Raw genomic sequence first — 25,484 nt, forward strand, 5'->3', positions numbered from 1 at the left:
AAAAAAATCATAATAAAGGTAATATTTATAATGAAATTTTCCCTCTTTTAGTCCCTTTATTAATTCCAGTAGAACATACACTGATTTATTCGCATTCTATCAAACAAAGAAAATTAATTAAATACAAAATAACGGAAAAATCCCTCAGAATCCACACGATTTTAAAATCAAACAAAGACAAAACATTTTAAAAAAGTCCCCAGGTAACATAAGAGGACAACATACGACACATTCAGATAAAAGAATACATACAATACAATGGAACAGAGGAGGAGGATAAGTTTCCTGTGAAGTTATTTTCTAAAAAACATATATAAAATAAAGTTTTTTAAACCAGATTCATAAAAAAATCCTTGACGAAAAAGCAGATCTAACATAGCTCATACTCGAGACCAAATTATTTAATGTACACGAGAATAAATATATCACTTTTGGAAAAATAATTTTTAAATAAAGTCAAAAATTAAATTAATTTTCTATATTACATATTTTTAATAAGTCGAAATAAAAAGAAATGAAGGGAATGCAATATGCATTTCATAGCTCATAAATGCAATGCTTATAAAGGAATAAAGTAAAATAAATTACCATTAGTCATAAAACTTGATTAGTCTTAAACTGAATGAACACTTCAATCATTCATTGTTAGTTTACCATTATGAAATGTTATTTTCCTGTCATCAACTTTTACACCAATTGTTTAAATTTCTTGAAGTTTTTATTCTTCTGATAGAAAAAAAGGAAGAGTAATCTTCTTACACAATTTCATCAAAAAAGTGTAGTCAGGGTTTTCACAGCTAACAAAACGTATGGTACTAATATTTTTCAAAATCGGGAATGATATTTCATACATAAAAAGACAAACTTACTTATCAAGAGAAAAGATATAAAATGCTTTTGCAAATCTGATTTTGTTAAAATTTAGTTTCAATTTAGCTATAAATCAACAGCATTTTTTGAAACCGTAATGTCTTTACAGCTCGGAAATTAAATAAAAACAAGTTTCATTTAAACGACAAAATTTATTTATTTATTTTTTCACGAAAGTTGACAAGTCTCATTGAAACATTTACTTATAATTTAACTATATATATACATGAATATTAATGTTTTAAAAGCAAATAAAAACTGGGAAGTTTCTATTGAGAGTATGAGCTATGTGACACAGACAAACAAATTTAAATAATATAATGTATTTTCAATTCGAGACAAAAGCGACCATTTTAAGTTTTACATAGGCTAGAGGTAAATTTTGAAAATAATTACATTAATAAAAGGCGAGATAAAGGAAATTTAGTAATCTTTGCTGAAGCAAACATTACATAGGTATTATCACATAAATGGATAATAATACAGTACAGTGAAAGCCGCTTAGTGTGATCTTGATTAAATGTTATCATTCACTTTATGTTATAATATTCCTGTCGCTCTAAAACGACGTATTCAAATGTAGTTAAATATAATCGTTTAGTATGTTTAATATTACCAATTTCTGATTACAGAATGACAGATTCTTTATTTTCAACCTGCAACAGACATTAGTGGAAATTCTTGCTCCATTTACAAGGAAACATCTCCGTCATTTTTCTTAAGGATGAGTTTCAAATTCTTTTGTCTGGAGCAGAACGATCTGAACTGGTTTGAAGGAGTACTAGTGGTAACTAAGATACCACGACTGGTAGAAATCCGTTGAACAACTATACACTATTTCCAGCAACTGAATTAAGATAATGCAATGTATGTATAAGAAAACTGATTTGAATGTTAGACAAAATTGGAATTCTTAATAGATATGAAGGCTAATTTAAAATGAGTTAATATAACGGTGTGAAGCAGTTAAAAACGTCAATGACTGTCCTTTTTAAAGTTCTGAAAATTCGCGAGAATTTTATGACCAAGCAATAAACGTTGATGATATTGACAGGGAACGAATATGCTGAAGTGAGTAAAAAAATTGCTATTTTGAAATGCGTAGAATCACTCAGGAAATTTAAACAAACAATACGCTAAGAACAACATAAGTGAAATGCGAAGGAATAATCAATAATTATTGAAGACTTTTAATTGCTATATTTGAAATCAATTATAGATAGTTCTTTGGTAAGCGTTTTTTTCTTTTTTTTTTCTTTCCGTAGCTGATTATACCCCATTGGGTTACTGTAATCAAATGGTTAATATTACCAAAACTCCTTTCTAGGTCTCAAAGTGATCACAATAAGAGGTAATTACTGTATATTAAAGGCATGGCACAACACTCAACGATATCCTCAGAAAACTCAAAACGTAAAGAATTCTTTGTTAATAGTCAACTTAAATATTGTGCAAGTTTTGATTATCTGGATAACAAGAAATACTATTACTTTTGCAGCATGAAACATTAATACTCTACAAATTCAAATTACACTTTAAATTAATTTGGTTTAAAGGAAGAACACTCTTCAGCATATATTTAATTTATGCACAGAATAAATTTATTACTGGTTTCATAAGTTCCGAATACAAAAATTTCCTGCACTTAAAATTATTTATTTATATATATAAAAAAAAGTCCCTGAGTATCGCTTACATGAAAAAAATTCATGAAAAACAATACAGAAGTAAATGTAACAGATAAAAGAAAAATTTTGATATGAAAGTTAAAAACTATAATCATCGAATAGAAATTTAGAAAAAAAATGTGCACTTCTTTTCAGAGGATATTAGTCATTAAAATCAAAATTTTATCCAATATACATACACATACCAAACACAGTTTGCCTTTTCCAACAACCAAAAATTTTAATCAATAGCTCATAGTTAAAATATATGAAACCTCATAAGATGAGGAAACTTAGACTAGAACATGAAATATTCCACAGGAAATAATTATTTCTTAAATAACTAATTACATTAATTTACGTACATGTATGTTTAAGAAAACGTCTTATACGAATAAAGAAATAATTAACTACTTTTGCTTCTAATTACATTATAGAATTCTTTTCTTAAAAATACTACACGATTTAACGAAGAGTTCTATATAAATGTTTAAATTAATTTCGTCCACTTTTGAAATTAAAAGAATTCAAAAAGACACCTATCTAAATAATCAGAAATTTTAAAATTACAGCTATCAATTTACAACGAAAAAAGTTGAAGAACCGATAAAAAATTTGAATTATAACTTTTTCTAAGTAAATTGCCATTTAATGAGATCAATTAATTTAAGTTATTTTTCAAACAACATACCTAGCGAAAAAATGAGCCTATTAATAAATCATAAAACAAAGGAAGACAATGGTTATTTCTATTAGTTGCAAAGGGCTAAAAAAGCTCTTGAAAGATCATTTTCTTTCACCTTATGCAATTTTACAAAGGCTCGCTTAACTTAAAACTACAAAGGGAGCTTCATTAAAAACTTTGCAGCTTCGAAAACAAGAAGTTGGTCAAATTATAACATTAATATCACACACCAAAAATCAGGGTTCATCCCTGCCAATTTACAAAACTAAAGAAAGCCTACAAAAAACAAATCTCTACACAAGCAGGAGTGAAGCAGAATTGTCATAATAACCTGAAAACAATAAGGCATAATGGTGTCATGAAATAATATATGAAAATAGGATAGGAACACATCATAAAGGCTTTCTTCGAGTTTTTGATTTGCTAGTTCGTGGAAGTGTAGCATAACCAGAAACCTACAAGAAAAACAAGTTCGATATAATTAATCAATATATGATCCAACATTTCAGTTTAAATAAACAACGAGAGTGAAAATCAATATTTACATCTTTCAGAAAGGAAATTTCATTATATATACGTATTTTACAGCATTTACATCAAAAATAAAGCGTCTGTAACATTGAAACTTAGTTGTCACATTAGCAGACCAAAATTCATCTCTATATGTCTTTATTGAAGCACTGCTCCATCAGAAAATGTTAATTCAAAAGAAAAATATATCGGCAGAAATCCGAATGCACAGGCCAAAATACCAAAAAATTCAAATATAATTTTAAAATCAAACTAATTAATAAAAGGATACCATAGTATTTATCATTCTGAGTCAAATATGCTTTCTATTTTCCCAAGTAAATAGTTGTAAATATTTAAATATAAAGAAATACAAAATTTAAATTCTGTGCTTCGTCTTGTTGCTGATCGATCAAAGCTTTAGACATGCTTAAGTTATATTATTTATTTATTTGGTTCCATCAACACTTATCTTTTTCACTAAAATATCTTGTGTGAATATTCTTGAAATTAAACCTTCCACTTTTTGATAATACTTCAAAAAAAAAAAAAAAGAAAGAAAAGAAAAGAAAAAGCATTGAATCTTAAGCAATTAATAGTATTTTAAATCTATATAAAATACTATAAAATACTGTATTAAATCTATATACAGCTTACAATTACGCTCCTTAACTATTAATATTAACAAGTTAACTTGAGGATACAGTAATATCTTCAAGTAACATTGAAACAGAAATATTCATTTCTTTTCATAGTTATACAAACATTTACACCTGTCGCTGAATTTTCATGGTCATTCACTTGAATAAGACTAAATTATCGATTTGTATGCACAAGGATAACACAAAATATGTATATTGTACTTGCAGCATCATGTCTAGAAATTGAAACAACTGAAAAGCCTGTTCAGCAAATGTGTACTTTTGATAACAATTATTCTACTTCATGACTGCCTCTTTGATTTTATAAATTTTGGAAATCACAATCACAAATATTTTTTTATAAGTAAGCATCATTTTTCTTTCAATATGGCATGAAAATGAACTTCCAAAAATAGCTATGATGACAGATTTCTATAGCATTTTTTTAACTGTGCAAACAAATAGATCTCACACACTCTTGATAAGGTAACAATGATGTTTTCAGAAAGTACAGTGCAATTAAATTTTACAATTCTGAAAAGTACTACAAAAATATACACATTTTTCTTTATGAACAAGTTATCATGAAATAATTCAATAGTTCATTGTAGTGCAGCTATTAATATTCTCATTCAACATATGTTTTTTAAAGTTCTCTCTCTCTCTTTTTAAGATTTGAAAGATATGCTATTAAGATATTTTGGATAAAAACTGATCCCTCTCTTTCACACAATGATATAGAATTCAAACTCATATATAATAGAAACAGTGGAATAAATATTGTATAGAATATTATAATCGGAATGTTTTTACTCCTGCTCTCACTTCTACAACGTCATTTCAAAATCAAAATTTTAAGAATCTCGAAGAGTAAAGCCAACAAAAACTAAATAAAGGCATTTTTTGAAGAAAAGCAGAAAATGCAGCATAACAAATCTTGCTCATATATATGTACAAAATATTCAACGATAACCCACAGAAATGCAATGAAAGAGTAAAAAAAGTTTTATTCAATCGAAAAATCACTGAAAATGCCCCACCACACCATTATTTCTATTTCAGCTAACATACCTAAACGTTCCTAATGAACACAATATTTAAAATATGATTCCATTATTTAAGATTAGACAGACAATTAACTATGAAATGATTTTATCGAGAGAAATTTAGACATACATATACATTAATCAGAAAACCAATATAAACGGAAAAACAATAAAACTTTAAGAAGCAAATAATTATCTCAATGGTACTAAATATTTTAGAGGAAAAATATAAGTTTTTTATTGATAAGCGAGTTATCCAACACAAGTAGATGATGCAAATGTTATATAAGGACAAATGTCAGATCAGATAAATAAAAGAAAAGAAAGCATTACTTTTAAAGTAAAGTACTTAGCAATAGATAATATCTTTACCGATATATAATATTTCGAAGTTAAAAAATAACACAACTAACCAATAAAAAGATCTTATCTCATAGGCTAAAAAAATGCAAAGCAATCTTTCATAAAATCTATAAAGGCAAAATAGTTTAGGCTCTTAACAGCTTTCTTGTTCTTATTTCATGCTATCTCAAGAAAAGCACCACATTTGTACTCAAGTTTTACTCAAACTACTCAGTACATTTCATGGCTATTTCCTTATCATATAGATAGTTATTTTAATGATGCTGACCAAACTTAGTTGCTTGTAAGCTGGCTTCAGTCATTGTATACAAACTAGATTAGTTCATCATTACTCACTTCACACTGATCACCAGAACTCATCTATTCATAAACAAAAATTAACAGTGACATTAATAGAAAAGCAGTTTAATTGAAATGGGATCACCAATAAAACTCAAAGATTGTAACTCGAGTACTAAAACTTGAGCCTCCACACAATGAAACTAAAGTCCATTTAAATGAATACGAAATTATTGCGTGCATCTTTAGTTTAAAAGATCTCGATTCAGGATCCATGTCAATTAAAGAGGAAAACCAAATAACCGAGCCTGTTCTGCATATTAAAGGGAATTTATAAAAATTTGTTTCGTAAATGAATTAATATTCATACTTCTTCATAAGAACCTTGTTTGGAAAGAACTTTCTTTGTCTGAGCTCCTTTGATACCTTTAACAATACGACTTCTTCTGCTTGTTACTGCAACTTGAGAAGAGCTGCAATAAATAATTCAAAAAATGAGGTACAGTATACTTTGATTCTTAGAAAATGCCACAAGAACTAAAATATGCCACAGTTCTTAAATAAAATCAAGAAAATGTTCAAATGTATTCTTAAATTCACTGAAAAAGAAACCAGTTTGAATTTATGCAGTTGACTGAAATAAATTTGCATTTTTTAATTACTACTTCATTCTGTTTTGAAGAAAGAATTTCTATTGTTATGAAATAATAGCTGTTATATAGAGTTTCAGGAGAGGTTATTTCTACCATCAAAATTGAATATGAAAGGATATTTCCATGCTTAGAAATTTTCCGGCCATGTTAAAAAAATACTTACTACTTAACTAACTTTTAAAAGTTTTCTTAAGATCTTTAAAGAAATAAAATTTGCATACATTTTTCTAACCAAATATAAAAGAGTATGATACAAATACCATTATCCTTAGTTGTTTTATCTTTCGTTTATTCACTGGAAGTGGAAAGTCTTTAAATACCATTAGAATTTTAGCAATTTTTACTGTATATAATAAAAATGGAATGATATTCAAGTTTTTCACACTAAGTTGTGATTAGAAAAATTGAAATGATTTCATTATTTCTATTTATTAAGAATTTTAAAAAAATTAATTTAAAACTTCTTGCAGAATTAAAAAAAAAAAAAATTGAAACCATTCTTGAAATTATATGCTATAAACACGAAAATTACTTTGTTCCCCTAAATCTGTAACAAAAAATGGGTTGCAGTTTTGCAGCTAAAAAAATACATTGGTAATAAATAATGTTTCAATTTCCTTATAGGCCCAGAAAAATTATGACAATAAGATAATTTGGCAAGTTTTACAGTTTTCTCAAATTAATTAAAAGCCTTCATATTTAAATTTAGCAGTAAGTTAAAAATACACAGATGCTGCATAATATTGGTGTATCTTTATTAATGCTAACCAAGAATGAACAGCATTTTAATATTTTACAAACCTTAATGCTTGAGGTTGCACTTTAGGCAATTTTTCATCCTCAGCCAAGATACCTTCTGATAACCAACGGTGGCGCAAAGGTTTGTGCCGTTCATCAGAGCCACTGTCAGTTTCATCTATTTCAAAATTATATTAGTAATCAATATACAATCTCAATACCATTTGAGATATAAAAATTCAGATTCAAAGAGAGAAACTTGTAAAAGGGAAAAGTTAACAAACACAATGCTTTGAAAGCAGTATGATTTGTAAAAGGTTTTAAAGAATGAGCTGAAAACAACATAATAAACCGATTCCATTAAGGATATAAAGAAATACAATACTGGTAATATGAGGGTCAATCGAAAGAGAAGTTTCCTATGGCCCATAAAAAGAAACGAAACAATAACTTGCAAAGATTTATTGAAAACGATAGAGCAATATATCAGCGTCTTCTCAACACAGGCACTACGGAAATTGTAATAATTGTTATACCGTTGGATCAGCTTCTGTATTCCAGTGTCATAGAATTCTGCCGCCTGGGAATGGAGCCAGCGTGTTACAGTTGACTACAAGTCTTCGTCTGAGGGAAAGTGATGCCCAGACAGGTATCTTTCAGGAGCAAGAACAGGTGGAAGTCGCAGGGAGCAAGATCGGGTGTATAGGATGGGTGGTCAAACACACCCCAACCCAGCGAAACGTCTGAAGCGAATGTTTTGTGGAATTCGTTGTATGCTGGTGAGCATTGTCGTGCAGCACCACGACACCAGCATTAAATATCCCACGCTTCTTGTTTTCTGAAAGGTTCGTCGCAACTTCTCTAGTGTTGCTCAGTAACGTTCACCGTATTACCCCTCGTCAAGAAGTCAACGAGCAGAATGCCTTTCCTATTCCAGAAAATCGTTCACATCAATTTTCATGCCGATACTGCCTGCTTGAATATGGTTTTTCATGGATATATATTATGATGCAAATGCTTCGACTGTTGCTTGGTTTCCTGGGCGAAGTCAGCAATCCAGGTCTCTTCATACATAACGATCCTGTTGAGGAAATCATCGCCTTCATTGTCGTATGGGTGCAAAAAGTCAATGCTGCTCCCATGCGTTTCATTTGTTGTTCGTGTGTAAGATATTTCGGCACCCGCCTAGCACATAAGTTCCAGAACAAGAGTTACGTGACGATTTTATTTATTACAGTTCGCGATACCTGCCGGAAAAGGCTGCCGAGTTCCGTAATCGTACAGCGACGATCCTGCAGTGCCCTGCCGTATCTTTTCGATGAGAGATGGCCTTTGTCATGGACATTTTGCTTACCTTCGGGAAATTCTCGACACCAACGACAAACAATCTGCTTGCTTATCACATCCGGTCCATATACTAAACACAACTGACTAAGGATTTCGATCGGCGCTACCATCTGTGCATTTAAAAACTTTACTACGGATCTCACTTCGTAGTTGCGGGAGATGAAATAAGAGCCAACATAATTAGCGCACAACGACGTTAATGTAAGCGCTCGGGAAATTACAACGGCCGCATACGATAGCCACATCCACAATCTATCACGCTAACGCTTTCGCGTTTTGTTCCTTTTGCAGCGCCAAATTTGAAGCTTTGGGAAACTTTTTTTTCCGGATAACCTTCATAGTTTCGTGCAAAATCAGCCACTCACAGAAAATCAATCAATACAACATAAAGATTCCTGATTTCACATCTCATAAATATTAAGACAATTAATATCATCATCCTGGCAGTAAAGAAATGCACTTTGCCAATATTATATAAAAACAAGGATTGAACTTTTTAGAAATTACAACGAACTATTTCCCGACTCGTATACACTATTTTCAATTGTTCAAGTAAAATAAAATGTTCCTCTTGCAAAGAGATACAATGGGAGATTTTTTTGGGGGTATTATGGAGAAATTTTAACCTTTAATATTGATAATTACTTTTGATTTTTGCAGATGAAGTCTATCTTCAACTAAGAAATTTCAATTTGAAGCAGTGTAATGCACAATAATTAGAAATGAAATATTTTCTAAAACGAGTTTTAAAAGGGTATAATTTATATATATATAAATGTGCAAAAAGATGTCAATTTCATTTTAATCATTAACAATCACAAAAAATGAAGCTTGTAGTCTATGCCATTCATTCAGTTTAGTTGTTTCATCAATGCGCTGCATTAAATTACTGAAAAAAAAAGTAAATAAAACATAAAAAAAATTAAAATTATAATATTGTTTTAAATATTAAATAATTTTTCATTGCAGGATTATATTCTCTCCTTTCAGCAAAAATCAGTAAATGGTAAAACTTAAAAATAGTACAAATGCCTTCTTTCCTTACTAATGTATTTTCATATAAGTAAGGGAAGTTACAAATATGTTACTAATATAATAGTTTCATTTTGTTACATAAGCCAATCTTTACAAACAAATGGGATTTTCAAAAAAAATTGTAGAATTTAGCTGACAAATTTTTAACACCAAATAATTTTTCCCTAAGATAAATAAATTAAAAAAAAAACATTTTTGAAAATTGAATTATATTTTAATTTAACCTTTCAGAAATTCTTAATTTAATACAATATCAGTTGAGAACTTCTCCACACAGTTTCAAATATATCTATAAATATTCTAAAAATTCAAAGAAAATAGCATTTCAACAACAGTAAACCTACAATCAAATTTAGAACAGTGATTAAAATTCTATTGATTAATGTAATTGTTATTCTTCCATTGAAATCATGCATTTCATCAATACCACTTTTCTTCATAAGATGTGCTTTTTAAAAAAATTGCCAACATGTACATTTCATTAAAAAATTATGCCTAACTTAAAAAACAGTTTTCAAAAATCATACAATATATGTTGTACCTAAACTATTAGTAGCTGAAGCAGAAGTTGCGAAATGCTGAGATGTGCCGTCATCTTCAACTAAATCACTCATGCTGTAACTCTTGCGTAAATGCTGGACCAAAGTTTCTTGACCCTGTACATGAAACAATTCATCGCTTTTATATTAAACAAAAACGCAAAATAAAGCAATTGCATGATTAAGAAAGCAGTCACAAAGCAAATTAATAATGCATTTCTACAGATGCAGTTTAGGCAATATTTATCAGTAACTACGAAAAAGCAATTTTCCCCCAAACTCAAAAGCTCGAGTTTTATTTTCGTTGAACGTTAATGGCATAAATAAAAATTGGATTTAATTAAGCAATTTTAAAAAGATTCTGCCATTACATAAAAGGCAGAACTTGATTTTAAAAAGAAAGAAAGAAAGAAAACTGTTTAGAAATACACTGTCAGAACTAGTAAAAGAAGTAACTCTTAAAAGAAATCAGAATACTGACGGAAAATGAAATTCAAGGTGTTACATTCAAATGTTATAAATACATAAAATAACTAAGAATATGCCACAAAAATTTAATATAAATCAGAGATGTTAATATACAAATAAGATACATGGTTCTAAAAAATGAGATTTTTAAGAGAAACATTTAATAAAAGCAGAAATGCAATAAATGTAAATTAAAAGACTAAATGGAGAGCAAATAATAAAATCTCTTGCTTATAAATAAAATTCAGACACGAATAGACGAAATATTGATTTTGTCTTCCACTAAATGTTTTATGACCAGATCAAAACTTTTGTCTACAATCAATTTAAAAAATTGATTTTATACACCCATTGAAAATCTCTCAGTTAACCAATACTTAAAACTGCATAGATAGAAGTTGACTACTTCAAACCGCAAAACAAAAATTTACTCAAGATCGAACATTAATCAAGAACGATTACACGCTTTAAACATCGGGGGGATAAAGTATTATCCACCCTATCATTTTGGGGTGAATAAAACATTATTCTAAAATGTGCCATAAAAAAATGCAAGAAAATGGAACAAAAATCGCACATTTTACTAATTTGAATATCAAATCATATTTTATATATTTATAAAGTAATTATTGTTTTAAAATTTATTAAAATTTGTATTATTAAAATTTTAGGTTTACAAAAAAGAAATAAATTATTTCTATGCATTTCTTAAGGTTTTATTATACCATTTTGAGCAATATAATAAATTATGAAATACAGTTAATTATTATTTTGCTGCACCTAATTTATTTTAAGGTTCCAGAAATAAACTTCGCAAGATGTCCCGCTTTCGTTCGAAGCGATCCTGCTCATCACAGTGAGATTTATTTCTATTCAGACTGAGAAGATAAAATTTGAATGTCAGAAATAAAATTTGCTAAATTTTTCAGAATCAATTTCAAATAAAAATACCAAAGGAATTTCGTATTTAATTCCAACTCAAAATGATTTATAAAAAATTAAGACTAAAAACGAGAAGAACCGTAAGTGCCAAAAATAGATAAATGAACGAACATCAAGACTTTTTAAAAGTATTAACAAAGGCTCTTAATTTGGAAAACAATGGAAACATTCATTACACTCCAAGTAATTGAAAAACGCTTTGGTATATATTATCATCATTTAAATACCACAAAATGTAACCTGAAGATTACAATAAGTGCCATCTGGACTAGCATGAGAGAACAAAATAAAGTATCAGTTTTCTGGAAAACGTAATAAGTGCCAAAACAAGCCTGAAATTTTTGTTTTACGAAATTTGCCAATTGGTATACTTACTGCTTTTTCTATTTCCAGTCTTCAATTTTCTACTATATAAACAAGTTAGTAGATAAAAAATGATTAGATTTAGACTTAAAATAGCATGTAAAAAGCAATACAGTTTTACATACTGTTACATACATAAATTTAAATGCACAAGAGTGTTTAATCAAAAAAAAAAAAAAATTTAATTATTGGGTGGGGAAAAAAAGGAATGGAATGAGGTAATCATTGCAATTTAGTCTGATAACGAAAAATACCAACTAAAACAAAATTTATAGAGGAAAAATACATGCAACAAATTAGCGACTTTTTAAGTAAAATTATAAAAACTGATGAAGTATTGTTTTTCTGCATCCTAAACTTCCATGGTAAAAAAGTTAACCCAATTAATTTATACTACACTCTTTACCTTGTTTATTATAATTTCTTTGTTTTAGATTTTAAAAATCTCATTTATTGACGCTCTTTCTTTTCGTTCAATTTTTTATTTGCTAGATCGCAATTTTTACTATAATATTTTAGAAAACTATTTTATAATTTTCCTACATATGTGTTATTCCCAGTATTTACAATCCTTTTTAAACAATATGTTTTGGAAAAAAAAATTGTATTTTGTACAATCAAAAATGTTCATAATTATTCCTCTAAAAATATAAAAATAATATCAGAATTAAATTAAAAGTAATGTAATTAAAAAAAGTTTTTTTTTTGTGTGTGAATTAATCTCCAAAATTAAAAATTTGTTCCCTACTCACAGAAAAAAATTGCATGTAGAACATTAAAATTAGAAACAAATTGAACTTATTATATATACATATTTAGATTTTTACCTTTAAAGCTGTTTGCATCACAACTGCAGTTGCATAGCTCAAGCCTTTAGATCCTAACTGAAGAACAGTGTTATAACCTTGATCTCGAGCTTTAGCAATGTAATCATCGATTTCCTACAAAGACATGCTTTTAATTACAACAAAATAAGCAGAATGCACTAGTACAATACTTTAAGCACTTATATACAGTGACAGTCAAAAGAAAGTAAACACCCACGATTGATTTAGAAAATATTTCATTTCAAATACATTATTGTCTTATAATATAAAGTAGATTTATACAATTATTAAGCATTTAAGTTTAAGCAGAATCGAACAACTTATAAGCATTGAATTCAAATAAAATACATAAAGAAAAAACTCAACTTGAACTTAAGATCATCCAATTTTATGCGTCAATAAAAAGCAAACACTCATAATTTTTTTCTTTCAAATATTTTAATTTTGTAGATATCGCCACTTTTATCTTAGAGGATCTTGATATAAGTTAAAAATCTTATATTCTGCCGGAATTTATTAGAGGATTAAAGAAAATGATAAAATTTAAAGGATTGCAGATAAAATATTAATATTGCTTTTATCGATATCAGTGTTTACTTTTTTTAGACGAGTGAAATAAGATGTTTTTCAGTTTCAGTTCAATCATTTCTAGTTGCATTTTGATTTAATTAAACATATACAAATTGCTGCATGCTACTTTATATTATAAGTCAGTAATATATTTGAAATAAAACATTTACTATATCAATCATGGGTATTTACATTTTTTTGACTCTCACTGAACCTTGAAATTTAACTTTGAAAAACTAATAAAAATAATTTCTGGTAGAGTTTCTAAAATGCTATATCATATAGTAAAATGCAAAATTTATCAGATCCAAGATCACAGTATAGATTTGAAAACAAAACCTTTTTTCATACAAATGTCTGACTGAACACAAGTAACAAATGCACAACATTGATAATGAAAAATTCATAAAAAGAAATTTATATGTTTACAAAATTAAGTTTTGCGACGGTTCATTTGATTTCCCATTCATTTGATCACATTAATAAAGGACATCACAATAAAAAAGAAAATCAATTTCTTTTTTTATAATACAATTCATGTGCATCTGCAAATGTGAGCAGTGGACTTTATTTATACAAAAATATATCAAGTTAAAATTACTATAACAAAAAAGCCCTTTAATGAAATGCTCTTGATCTATCTGTATAAAATTATTAAAAATTTAAATTCATCAGAAAAATTTTGTAATTATAAAATATTTATAAATAATATTAAATTATAAATAGCAAATGCAACTATAAAGTAAATATAAAAATACATCAAATCTAATAAATATTTATATTTTCAGTACATTTTTTGTTTATATAAATAACTGTATAACATTTTTCATATTAAATGACAAAAACAAATGATTACTTTAAAGTCAGGTTTAAAAATAAACATTTAGAAATAAGAGAAAAATTCTAAAAATATTTTTCAATAAGGAACGAAAGAGCTGGAAATGCAACAAAAGTAAATTAGCTTACTTTTTCATGTTTAGTCAATTGAGGATGCACAAAACGTCTGTACATAACACTTGATCCTCTTGTTGCAGGTGATAATAGCCATAATACAAATAGTATTTTCATCTCATAATAAAACGGAAGCCTAAAGAATTGCATGATAATATAATTAAAAATCCCATTAAGGAAAACCTTTGGTTTAAACAAAGAAAAAAAAAAAAGGTGGAAAAAAAATTGTTTTCGAATGAAAATCTCTCATTTCATTATAATTCAAAAAAGCAAAGCCCAGGGAAAATAAAATCATGATTAAAAGATCCATAGATCTTGGCTGTTTCAAATATTACAACAAAAATGTATACATCTGTGTGATACAAACACATGAAAACTACCCTAATTAAAACAAATTATGCATCTCATTTATTTTATAATTTTACATAAACATCTAAAAGTGGTTTGAAGCAAAATTATTTAATGGAACAGAATGTGTTATCCATATTTGGGGGGGGGGGAGTGTTACTTTATATTCATTTTTCATTTTCAAGTGTAATTGGATAACTTAATTTCCAAAACCAAGTTCAGCAAAGATTTGGAGCCAAAGTTATGCTAAAGTATGAAAGTTTACAGTTTTTAACAACTTTTAGAACTAAATTACAATCATTCATCTCAACATTTTATCTCAACAATTGCATTTTCTAACTGCCAAGGTATATTTAAATAAATATAAAACTGAAATTAAAAAAAAAAAAACACGATAAAGATTTAAAGGAGCACTCTTGCTGTTTTCGTTTAAGTCTAAACAATATAAATTTTCAAGGTGTATGTATTCATTCAAGCAGTGTTCACCAATATTTTTAAAAAATCATTTAAATACTATTAGTACTGAAAACTTATTTCCCTTCCTGCTTTTACATTATATAAACATAGAATACAATGAAATATGTCTAATGGTAATGTAGGGACATAGATTAAATATTGTTATGGAAAAGTTATTGTTACAGACAGTTTAAACATATATATTTAAATTTTAAATTATTTAAGTTTCTTACAAGATATTCAAAATGGAAATTTTACTAACGATAAGAAAGCATAAAAATATACATAAAGGAAAATTTCATGCATAAATTTCATTAAAAAAAATTAAGATTTTTTTTAAATTATTATTATTTTGTCTACTTTTTTATGCAGAAGAAATCTGCATGTACACATATTTCAGCCTTTCTAACAAATTCAAATGCATGCAAGAAACATTTGGTACAGTTGCAACCAAATCCTGGTAAGTATTAATTAAAGATATGAATCCTCAAGAGAAATTTGAATTTTGGTTTGAGAATAGTCACTCTGACCACTTGGAATTAATTCTGCTACAATGTCTTCATCACATATGCTCTTGAATTCTTGCACATAATTGTTTATGTTTAAAAAATGATGAGCATTCAGAGGAACTGACAGATGTGGATAAACTGTCTATACATTCTTCTTCAGTGATTTCAGTAAGATCAATAATGTAATTTATCCCCCCCCCAAAGAATGAAGCTTCCTTCCAACAATTTTGGATTGTGAATACTATCAGAAAATTTCAATTTTTACACCAACTGTATATGGATTCAGGAGCTTGATATCTGCATTTTAAACAATATTCTGAACTAATAATTTTCAATAACATGCTTTGTACTTGAAAATGCCTACATCTAGCAGCAGCAGGATCAATGTACAATTTAGAGGAAGGTAAAAATGCTTATATTTTTCAAACCTGGGAGATAGTTATGTGTTGAAATAACGATTATGAGAGGAATATTCCACTTTTTCTTCATCTCTTCATCAAATCAAGAGCTAATTGTTGATTTCCTCCATCATACAAGTTTTTGTATTGCTTTGTCATCGACTGGTAAATTTTTAAACATTTTTACAGAGCTTTGGCTTTGCATATTTTCCAATAACAAATGGCTCTAAATTCTTGGTTGCAGTGCAATTTTAATACAGCAAGACTATTGTCTTTGCTTTTATTCTCAACTTGACAATTTTCTCCTTTAAAGGACAATTCTTTGTCTTTGATAAACAAACCAGTTTTATCTGCATTGTACAAGTTATTAGGAAAATACATTCCCCCCCCCCTTCTATCTCCTTCTTTCCTCACCGTTTTATGATGCAGTATCATTAATTGCAGCTAAATTTTCTTAAACCGTGATGGTTTTAAAATAAATATTATAACGTTCACTAAAAGAAGATGATGGCTTGGAAATCATTAATGCCTAGTAAAGACAAATTTTTAAAAATCATTGGTCCACTTATGGGCCTACTTTGCTTTCTCATCTCATGGAACCATCTTAAGGTAGCGTTGTCATCATCATCATTATGGCACCTTGGAATTATTTTTGTTTCCTGTTTACTCTTCTTCTATTCATAGTATCTTCAAATATCTTTTCCATTTTTTGAAAATAGTAGTTTCATCAATTGCGAAATCCCATATATTTAGCAGCCTCAATACTCAATTTCTGAATTTATTATTTTTTTGGGGGGGGGCAACACCACTTTAACTCATAAAAATATGAACTGCAAGAAAAACTTGCTCAATCTGAAGTGATTTTGTCTAACTAGCTAATGAAAAAGTTCAAAGGTGAAAGAGGCAACCTCTTCTGAAATAAGTCAGTCAATAGTTATCGGCAGAAATTTAGGTCTGTGCACACAGCAAACAGACACTTCTTTTATAAAGACGATTGCCATAGACCAAGCCCTGTAAAAGCAAATAAATTGACAACAAAAGAGGAGAAAACTACAAGTTGGCATTTTAAGGACTGGTAGTCTCTTGTTTGTTTGTTGCACATTCCATAGACAACAAACACCTGTGTATAGATTGATGTTTATCCCATCCCTCCTTATTACAAGAGTCCAAACAATGAAAAAATTAACAACTGATCATAAAAGCAAAAGCCATTCTTTTATTATCTCACATTCAAGATAATGGAAAGTCAAGAAAGTCCAATTTATATGTACTATTAGCTTCTTAAAGAGGAAAAATTATCATTGTGGATACTTGCAGCTAAAATTTGATTATCGCAGTACACAGATTCAAAATGTGGTAAAAAAGAATTTTGCTGGGAACAAAGGGAAAAAATATTGTTATAAGCAAGTTCACCAATATACACAGATTTCACTGTATTGAGATAATATCATTTAATATAAAGAACACATTTGAAAATTTTATATGCATTAAACTATTTTCAACACTAAACAATTAGAAAATAGTTAAATGCATTTAACTATTTCCTAATGCATTAAATACAAAAAAAAAAAAATCCAACAAAATAATATTGAATTAATACCAAAACAAATTTTATAATAAATATACAGCACCAAATGACAAAAAGTTCATGTGAATGTCGCAAGCAATTGCACAAGGAAAAGGGCCTTCATACTACTCACAGAAATGTCAGCATTTCCAAACAAATAAAATAACTATGAAATCATACAAAAAAAAAAAAAAAAAACTTCATATTTTAACTTACCAAAATGATACTAGGATGTCTGCAAAAGTTTCTACAGATGTGAAGAGGGCAAATATAATCCAATACATCATCCATTTTACCTAAAAAATAATCATAGTACATATCTTTGCAATGAATATTTTGGAAATATAATTTTGAATCTTACACTTTTCAGGTATATAAGCTCTGCTTTTGAGACCTTATTAATGTGTAAGAAATGCTCAGAATATAATCTCCCTCTATACTTTGAAATAAGTACTCTATACTTTCAAATAACTTAAAAATATTCTTAAGCTAACTTATTAAGTTATATATATTTTAGAAGAAAAAAATACTTCACATGAATAATTTTAAAATAATCAGATATAAAAATAATAAATTTAATCTTTATTACTTTTTATATAATTTGTAAGCAATTTTTCTGGATTTGATTCAAAATATGAATTTATTACCATTGTTAGTTTCTGTTTTCTATGGATATGTTGAACTTCAAGAAAATACTGCAACTATCTAAGCAGGTTACAATTCAAGAGTGCTATACCTAGCATACATATTGGGTGAGGAAGAATTTCTTATCTAAATCCATTATTCATTTCATATGTGGATATAATTCAATTTTTCCCACCTAAATTATATCCATTTCAAATATGAGGAAGAAAAAGGCTGGTTCTTGCTTCTTTGGAGGGTACAAAATTGTGCTAGTCATGTCTTTGTGATGAAACACCTCTTTTGAAGTAGATTATTCAACTAATGATAGTTGTTTGTAACAAACCACAGAACCCATGTTACTATTCATGGAGCTATGATCAGTTATTGCTATTCAGGCATTAAAGCTGAATGGCGATTATCATTAATAACTGCACCAAATTATTACATTTCCATTAACTCAATTGTACCGAATGTAGTTGAGTATTATTATACTCTACTGCCTATTGACTAGTGTACATTATGTGGTAGTTATATTTTTGCAGTTTATCCAAGTGGTAATAGCACTAAAATTCTGCTCTTTCAAAAATGTTAAAAATTGGCAATACCCAATAAAATGGCAAAAAAATCTAACAAAAGTCAAATCTTTCTTTAAGATATTTTAGATTAGGTACCGGACTAGATTTTTTTTAGAAATCAATCTACCTGTTTCACATAAAATTAGCATAAAATAACCACCTTTTTAACAGGACTATGAAAAAAGCTTTACTTCATTTGATACGAACAGTGAAATGAAAAATGATAAGCAATATAGGAGTTTGAGATAAGAGCTCAGAAAGTACTTATAAACAAATATGACAGTTTACCTGCATGTTTTAAATATTCCATTGTTGCTTAAAGTATATAATGAAGTTTGCCATTTATTTATAACTGAGGATATGTAGCTTTCACATTACTTTTATTCTGAAATTTATCATCATTTTTAAGTTGTTTCAGCATCCAAAAAGAAACTCGCCTCAAGATACCCTTAAAATGTTTTGTGCTATCATTGACTATATGGATATACTGAATCAATCTTCAAACTAGTTTTTGCAACATTTCCAAGAAGCCAAAATTCATACAGCATGATATTGTAGAGTAAAATAATTTGATTTCCAAAAGGGAATAATTAAAAAATTAAAGTGAAAAAAAAAAAAGGGGAACAAACTTAAGATAATAGCAATTATAATTTAAAATGTGTTATAACAGAATAATTTTAATTAACTTTCATACACATATTTTTTATTATACTGAAAGTTTGCATTATTTTTGGATTAAACTAAAAATGAAATCATAACCCAAAGAACATAGAACTAGAAAAAAATAACTTTTACATACCTTCGTCTATGTTATCAATAACCAGAAATTCAAAATTCACAAGTAAAAATCAACCAGTTTAAAACTTTGGTTTATTTAAATATTTAATATGCAAGAGTACTACAAAATGTTTAACTTATTTGAAAATATTCTTATTTTCATACGAATAAATTGAAATTACATTTATTGAGTTGAGAAATAATTCATGAATACTTTTTTCCTTCTTTCTCAAATTTAAAAAATGCACACAAAAATACGATGCAATGGCAGAATGTTTTACATAAATTGAAAACGGAATCTAAACTCTACAAGATACTAAGCATTTTGATTTTTTTAAATTTTAATGAATTTTATAGATTTACAGATCATCACAGTTTTGTCAAGTGGTGAAAACTGAGATTCTCTATATAATCTATTTTTTGTATTTAATCAATATTAAGTAACCTCAGCTACTTATGAAATTTACATTGTGTATAGCAAAAAAGAGCAAAGCCCCAACCATAAATGGTTGGTTCCATGCTTCAAAAGTGGGAATCTCGACCTCAAGAAGGATCACTTGTGATCAATCAAATTGAATTTAACAAAGAATTATTGAACTAAGTTCTTCACAAGAATCCATGTCAAATAACCAAAGATATTTTTTGGAAAACAGACCTGAAATTTAAAACATATTTAAAATGCAGAACCACTCATGAATTATTCCTTCATTCATTCCATTAAAGATTCACTATTAAACAACATATAAATTATGATTATTTAAAAAAGTTCAGCCTTTCAAGCGCAAGAAAAAGAGGGAAATTTTTACAAGGTATAAGTACAAAGAATTGTTACATTGCATGAATTCATGTACAGTTTCATATCAATCCAGGAGATAAATGTTATTTGAATGAAGGAATTTCTCCAAAGACTAATTACTTAAATGAAACAAATGTTTAAAACATAAGATCCTATTAGAAAGGATAAATTCCTAGTAACTCAACTAGATTAGAATGCAATTTATCAAACCAGGTGTGTCTGGTTTTTTTAAAACACTCACATTTAGTTAGAATATGTCAGACTAACAGCAAAATGTTATCTTTCTCTTTAAATGAATAAATTCTTTCACTGCTTTGGTTTAATATTAAAATCAAGATTATAGGATAATAAAATTTATTCAAATATTCTGTATATTTAACAAAAATATTTATAGATTTTTGTAGAAATGTCTTAAACCAATAATTTTTAAGTTATTACAAACTAACTCTGCACTGCACAATGATGCATATTTGCATCATTTACATATTTTGCTCTTTTCTAATTAATTTTCAATACTTTAATAAAATATATTTACTTATGATTTTGAATTAAATATTTATTTAATAATTACAGTTTTTCATTTAAAAACTGAAATTCAAAATGAAAGTTCATAATTATTTCCTTGCACATAAGAAATATTTATAATTATTTCATACATATACAAAAATAAAATAAACAAATCATGCAGGCTAGGCTAAAATGAATTAATTCAAATTTAGATAAATGAAATGGAACACAATATGTGTGTGTGTGTATATGTCTGTATGTGTGCTAATTTATTTATTTATTTTACATAACACAGGCAATATATATTCACTTTATTTCATTTCCTATTCATTAGAAATTCAATACATTCTTTCACAGAACCTTTCATTTGAGAAGCAAAGTATGTCTATTGTTTGTCACATACAAATGTATATATATATATATATATTGATTTTTATTTGAGATTTTATTCATCATTACATTTTTTACTCAGCAAAACATATACAGAAAAAAACAAGTATATACTAAAATAACCAAATCAATGGATTAAAAAATCTTTCAAGGGCATAATATACATGTTAAAATATATTTATAGTAGTACTTACATATTCTTTCACATTTTTTGTTTTAACAGCTTTATAAGATGCATATGCCGGATAAAGAGTACCAAATATCAAACTGAAAAATAAAATTTTCAAAGTATAAAAAAAACAAAATTCAATAATAATAATAAAATTATATTTTTAGTACATAAGCCAGATTGAAATAAAATATTTATATCATATCATTAAAACATCATATGATATTCATCATATTAAATGTCATGTCTCTTGCATCAGACTTTGCATTTACTTACAATCATAAAACTAAAATGCTGCAGTTAGCAGGCAATAACTTTTTTAATATATGGAAGAAGCAACCCAAACTTAAGTTCCCAGCTAAAATTTAAATAATTAATGGAATTTAAGTGCAAATATGATTTTCTGTGATAATTACTCATAAGTTAAAAAGCAAAGAATCATATTAAGCCATTAACCCATGCAAAGACATCTTAGCTGCCATATAAATTAAAAGATAAATGAAATATTAATTCCTATTTCACATTCACACACAAACATATAATAGTTTTAATATGAGATAAATAGTTTTAAAAATTTTGATGAGAATTTAAAAATAACAACTCAAAACAACCAAATACTCCATAAATAAAAGAATGATTACTACTATATATTTATAAAACAAGTTAATAAACACAGCAACTATAAATATAGTAAGTAGGTGGAATAAACGGAAATCAAAATTGCATGAAGTTAGAGCATGATGATAGCTTAATTTTAGTCTTCCTTTAAAAATTTGAAACAGCTGTTGATAATATTAAAGGAACAAATTTTCTAAAGACTTTTACTAATTTCTTTCTTCCATTTTTTTAATTTTCTGGCTGTATAAAAGTAGCAAGAGTAATTTCTAGAAGCAGATCTAGAAAGAGATATTAACAATGCATAACAAAATAATAATAATTAATAAATAAATAAAAGAACTAGACTTCCCATACAAATAAACATGAAAGAAATGACATAGCAGAAACGGTCCTAGCTCTCTTAGATCCATCAATTTCCATGGTATACAATTTTTATATTCATAGTCATTTTAAAACAGAGGTAATTAAGCTGTTTCTACTTGCAACAATATTTCAGCTATTACACACATTTCACAGCTTTAAAAAAAGAAATCAGTGACCCTAAAAGTGTAAATAAAGAAGACATAGAACAAAATAGTGAATCATTAACCAATGATAAGTTTATAAGAATTTAGTTAAGCAAATTTATGTTGAATATTTTAAATGAAATAATTCAGATGCATTATATTTACTGACAAATTATAAGGATTTCATAATCCAACTTGGTGTCAAGGTGGATTTACACCCAGCTAGTTATAAGATTCCAGTAAAAGCGCACATGCACTAAATGAATGGATAGTAACAAGTGCTTGTCTTGATGGCACAAGCACTTGCTGCTGTAAAGTTTCAGTGCATGTTTGGTTTTACTCAATGGATTGTAGCTGGCTAAATGTAAATTCTACTCCACAGTTGAAACAACCCAGATTTCTATATTTGTAACCAAGAAAAGTAAAGAATAATATATAGTTTAATCATTTTATAATGCAAAATTTCTATACAATATTCATTACTATACGGAATCTTTAGTATACTTGAAAGATCTCTAATGGTTGAAAATCCTGATACTTCTAATAATAAAAGATTTGTTAATCTGGTATGATGAAATATTAAATTGTAAAATAAGTGGATTAAATGTTAATTTTACATTTATCAGGATAAAGGAGAAGAAAATAATTCTTTAAAACAATCTTAGAATCAATACCTTCCATTCATAAAAATTTATATTCAAACTAAAATAAAAAAAAAATTAAAAAAAACCCAATACCTTAACCAATATTAATAAATAAAGGCAGAATTCTTAAATAATGTAAAAATAATTATCATCCATCAAAATAAAGTTCGTACTTTCTACTTAAATAAATTTTCACACATTTAATAAAAATTTATTTATACAAGATAAAAAATATGCTAATATTCAATAAATAAATAAATTATTTAGTTGAATATTTAACTATGCAAAAAGGTTTTTAAAAATCCAAACAAAAACATGAAAAGAATGTTCCCAAATTAAGATAAAAATGTATCTTTATAGACAGGAAACAAATATGATCTGATCCCAAAAATAAGAAACGATAAAACATTACTAAGCCAACTATTTTAGTTCCAAATAATTTTTCAAGATACTTATTTATATTCACTTAATTTGAAACAATTTATCAAAATGTGTACGTATTTTATTTTTTCATTCAACAAATTACAGAATTTATATCATCTTTTATCAGTTAAAATATTATTTAGCAGACCACATACTTAAAACTTCATTAATCAGTAAAGATAAAAAGAAATAAAAGAATTTCACAACTCCAAACTACTACTTATATTAGAAGAATTATTAGGAACTATTCCAATAGCTATATATTACTAGGAGATAATTTTAGAAATTAGTTCCAATAGCTATATGTTATAATATTAATAACTTTTCTTTTAAAATTCTTTCATTCTTTTTCTTCATTATATTCTTTTTAAAAAGTCATCAGTTTGACATAATTCTATATTTTGAATATATTTTTTAAATAATATTTACTTTTTAATTTATATAAGCATTATTACTTCTAGCATATTTTTTTTAATTGTATGTGCTAAGAAGATAAGTATGAAAGATTATAATTGCATAAAAATATATGTTACAATGACAGAGAAGATTATTTCATCCATAAATCTTATAAAAACAAAATTACACAGCATAGCAACAAAGCTTTATCATCATTGACTAATGGATACATTATAATTGCATAGAAATTTAATACTGTGTGGCAGAATTCAAATCTTTCAAGGGGAAAAAAAATTAAAAAAATTCTGTAAAATTTCAAATTTGTAAAAAAATATTTTTTAAAAAAATTATAGGCCATTGGGAAGTTAAAGAATATAACTGAATTATAAAAACCATCAAATAAATAAGCAATATATATATATATATATATATATATATATATATATATATATATATATATATATATATATATATATCTAATAAAACATCTGGCCAAAATATAAAATGCTATTAATAGTAACATCTGATGATAGTCATGTTTCAGAAGCCTTGAAGGATTCAACCTCCAAATGCTTTGATGCAAATACCTTAGATAAAAATGCAGTATTTCTAAATTATTTACACAATAATGAGTTAATGGCACTGATAAAACATTTAATAAAAATTTCATCCATTATGGCTACTGCGCAGAAATTTACGACAATTAGTTTCAACAATACTCAATTTCACTTAATTTACCACGAGTAATGACAATCGCGCATTTTTAAATATGAGATTTTAAATTAAACGTATAAAGAATTATTTTAAAAATGTATTCATAATATTACCTCAAAAAACTAAATTTATACACTTTTTTAAAATCAATACGCATTCCCTGGTATGGATTTATACTACCTACACAAATCAATATAGCTACTCTTACATATAAGAAAATAATCTAACTAATTTTCTCACTAACGTTTCGCATGAAAGACTAATTAGAACCTTCGAAAACTACATCACTGCACGAGCAATAAACATAAACAATCGAAAATTCTAACCGCACATATAAACAATTTAAGAAATGTCAACAATAGATAGTAAAATCTCTATACAATAAAATATAAACAAATAAAACAAAGTTTTGTCTTACATGACAAGCCTAGAAACTATCGCAGATGCCATTTATTTAATTTTGTTTTAATAGAAAACATTCAGATTCTCGGACAACATGTAAGTCGATTAGTCGATGTTTCAGTTTTGCCCTGTGTTGTGTTTTCAGTTCAGTCGATGATACATATCCACTTT

General features: G+C 27.2%; 1 protein-coding gene across 1 annotated transcript; it reads right to left on the reverse strand.

Moving 5' to 3' along the window:
- LOC129958382 (receptor expression-enhancing protein 1-like) lies at positions 1-25,484 on the reverse strand. The gene is made up of 9 exons (XM_056070842.1): positions 25,330-25,484; positions 21,636-21,708; positions 17,989-18,068; positions 14,510-14,630; positions 12,974-13,087; positions 10,376-10,490; positions 7,516-7,630; positions 6,432-6,534; positions 1-3,677 (listed from the first exon to the last, which is right to left on the reverse strand). Exons 1-9 carry the CDS (start codon positions 25,359-25,361, stop codon positions 3,615-3,617), a joined length of 816 nt encoding a protein of 271 aa, XP_055926817.1. The 5' UTR covers positions 25,362-25,484; the 3' UTR covers positions 1-3,614.

Source organism: Argiope bruennichi, chromosome X1 (assembly GCF_947563725.1).
Source record: "Argiope bruennichi chromosome X1, qqArgBrue1.1, whole genome shotgun sequence".
Taxonomy (NCBI): domain Eukaryota; kingdom Metazoa; phylum Arthropoda; class Arachnida; order Araneae; family Araneidae; genus Argiope; species Argiope bruennichi.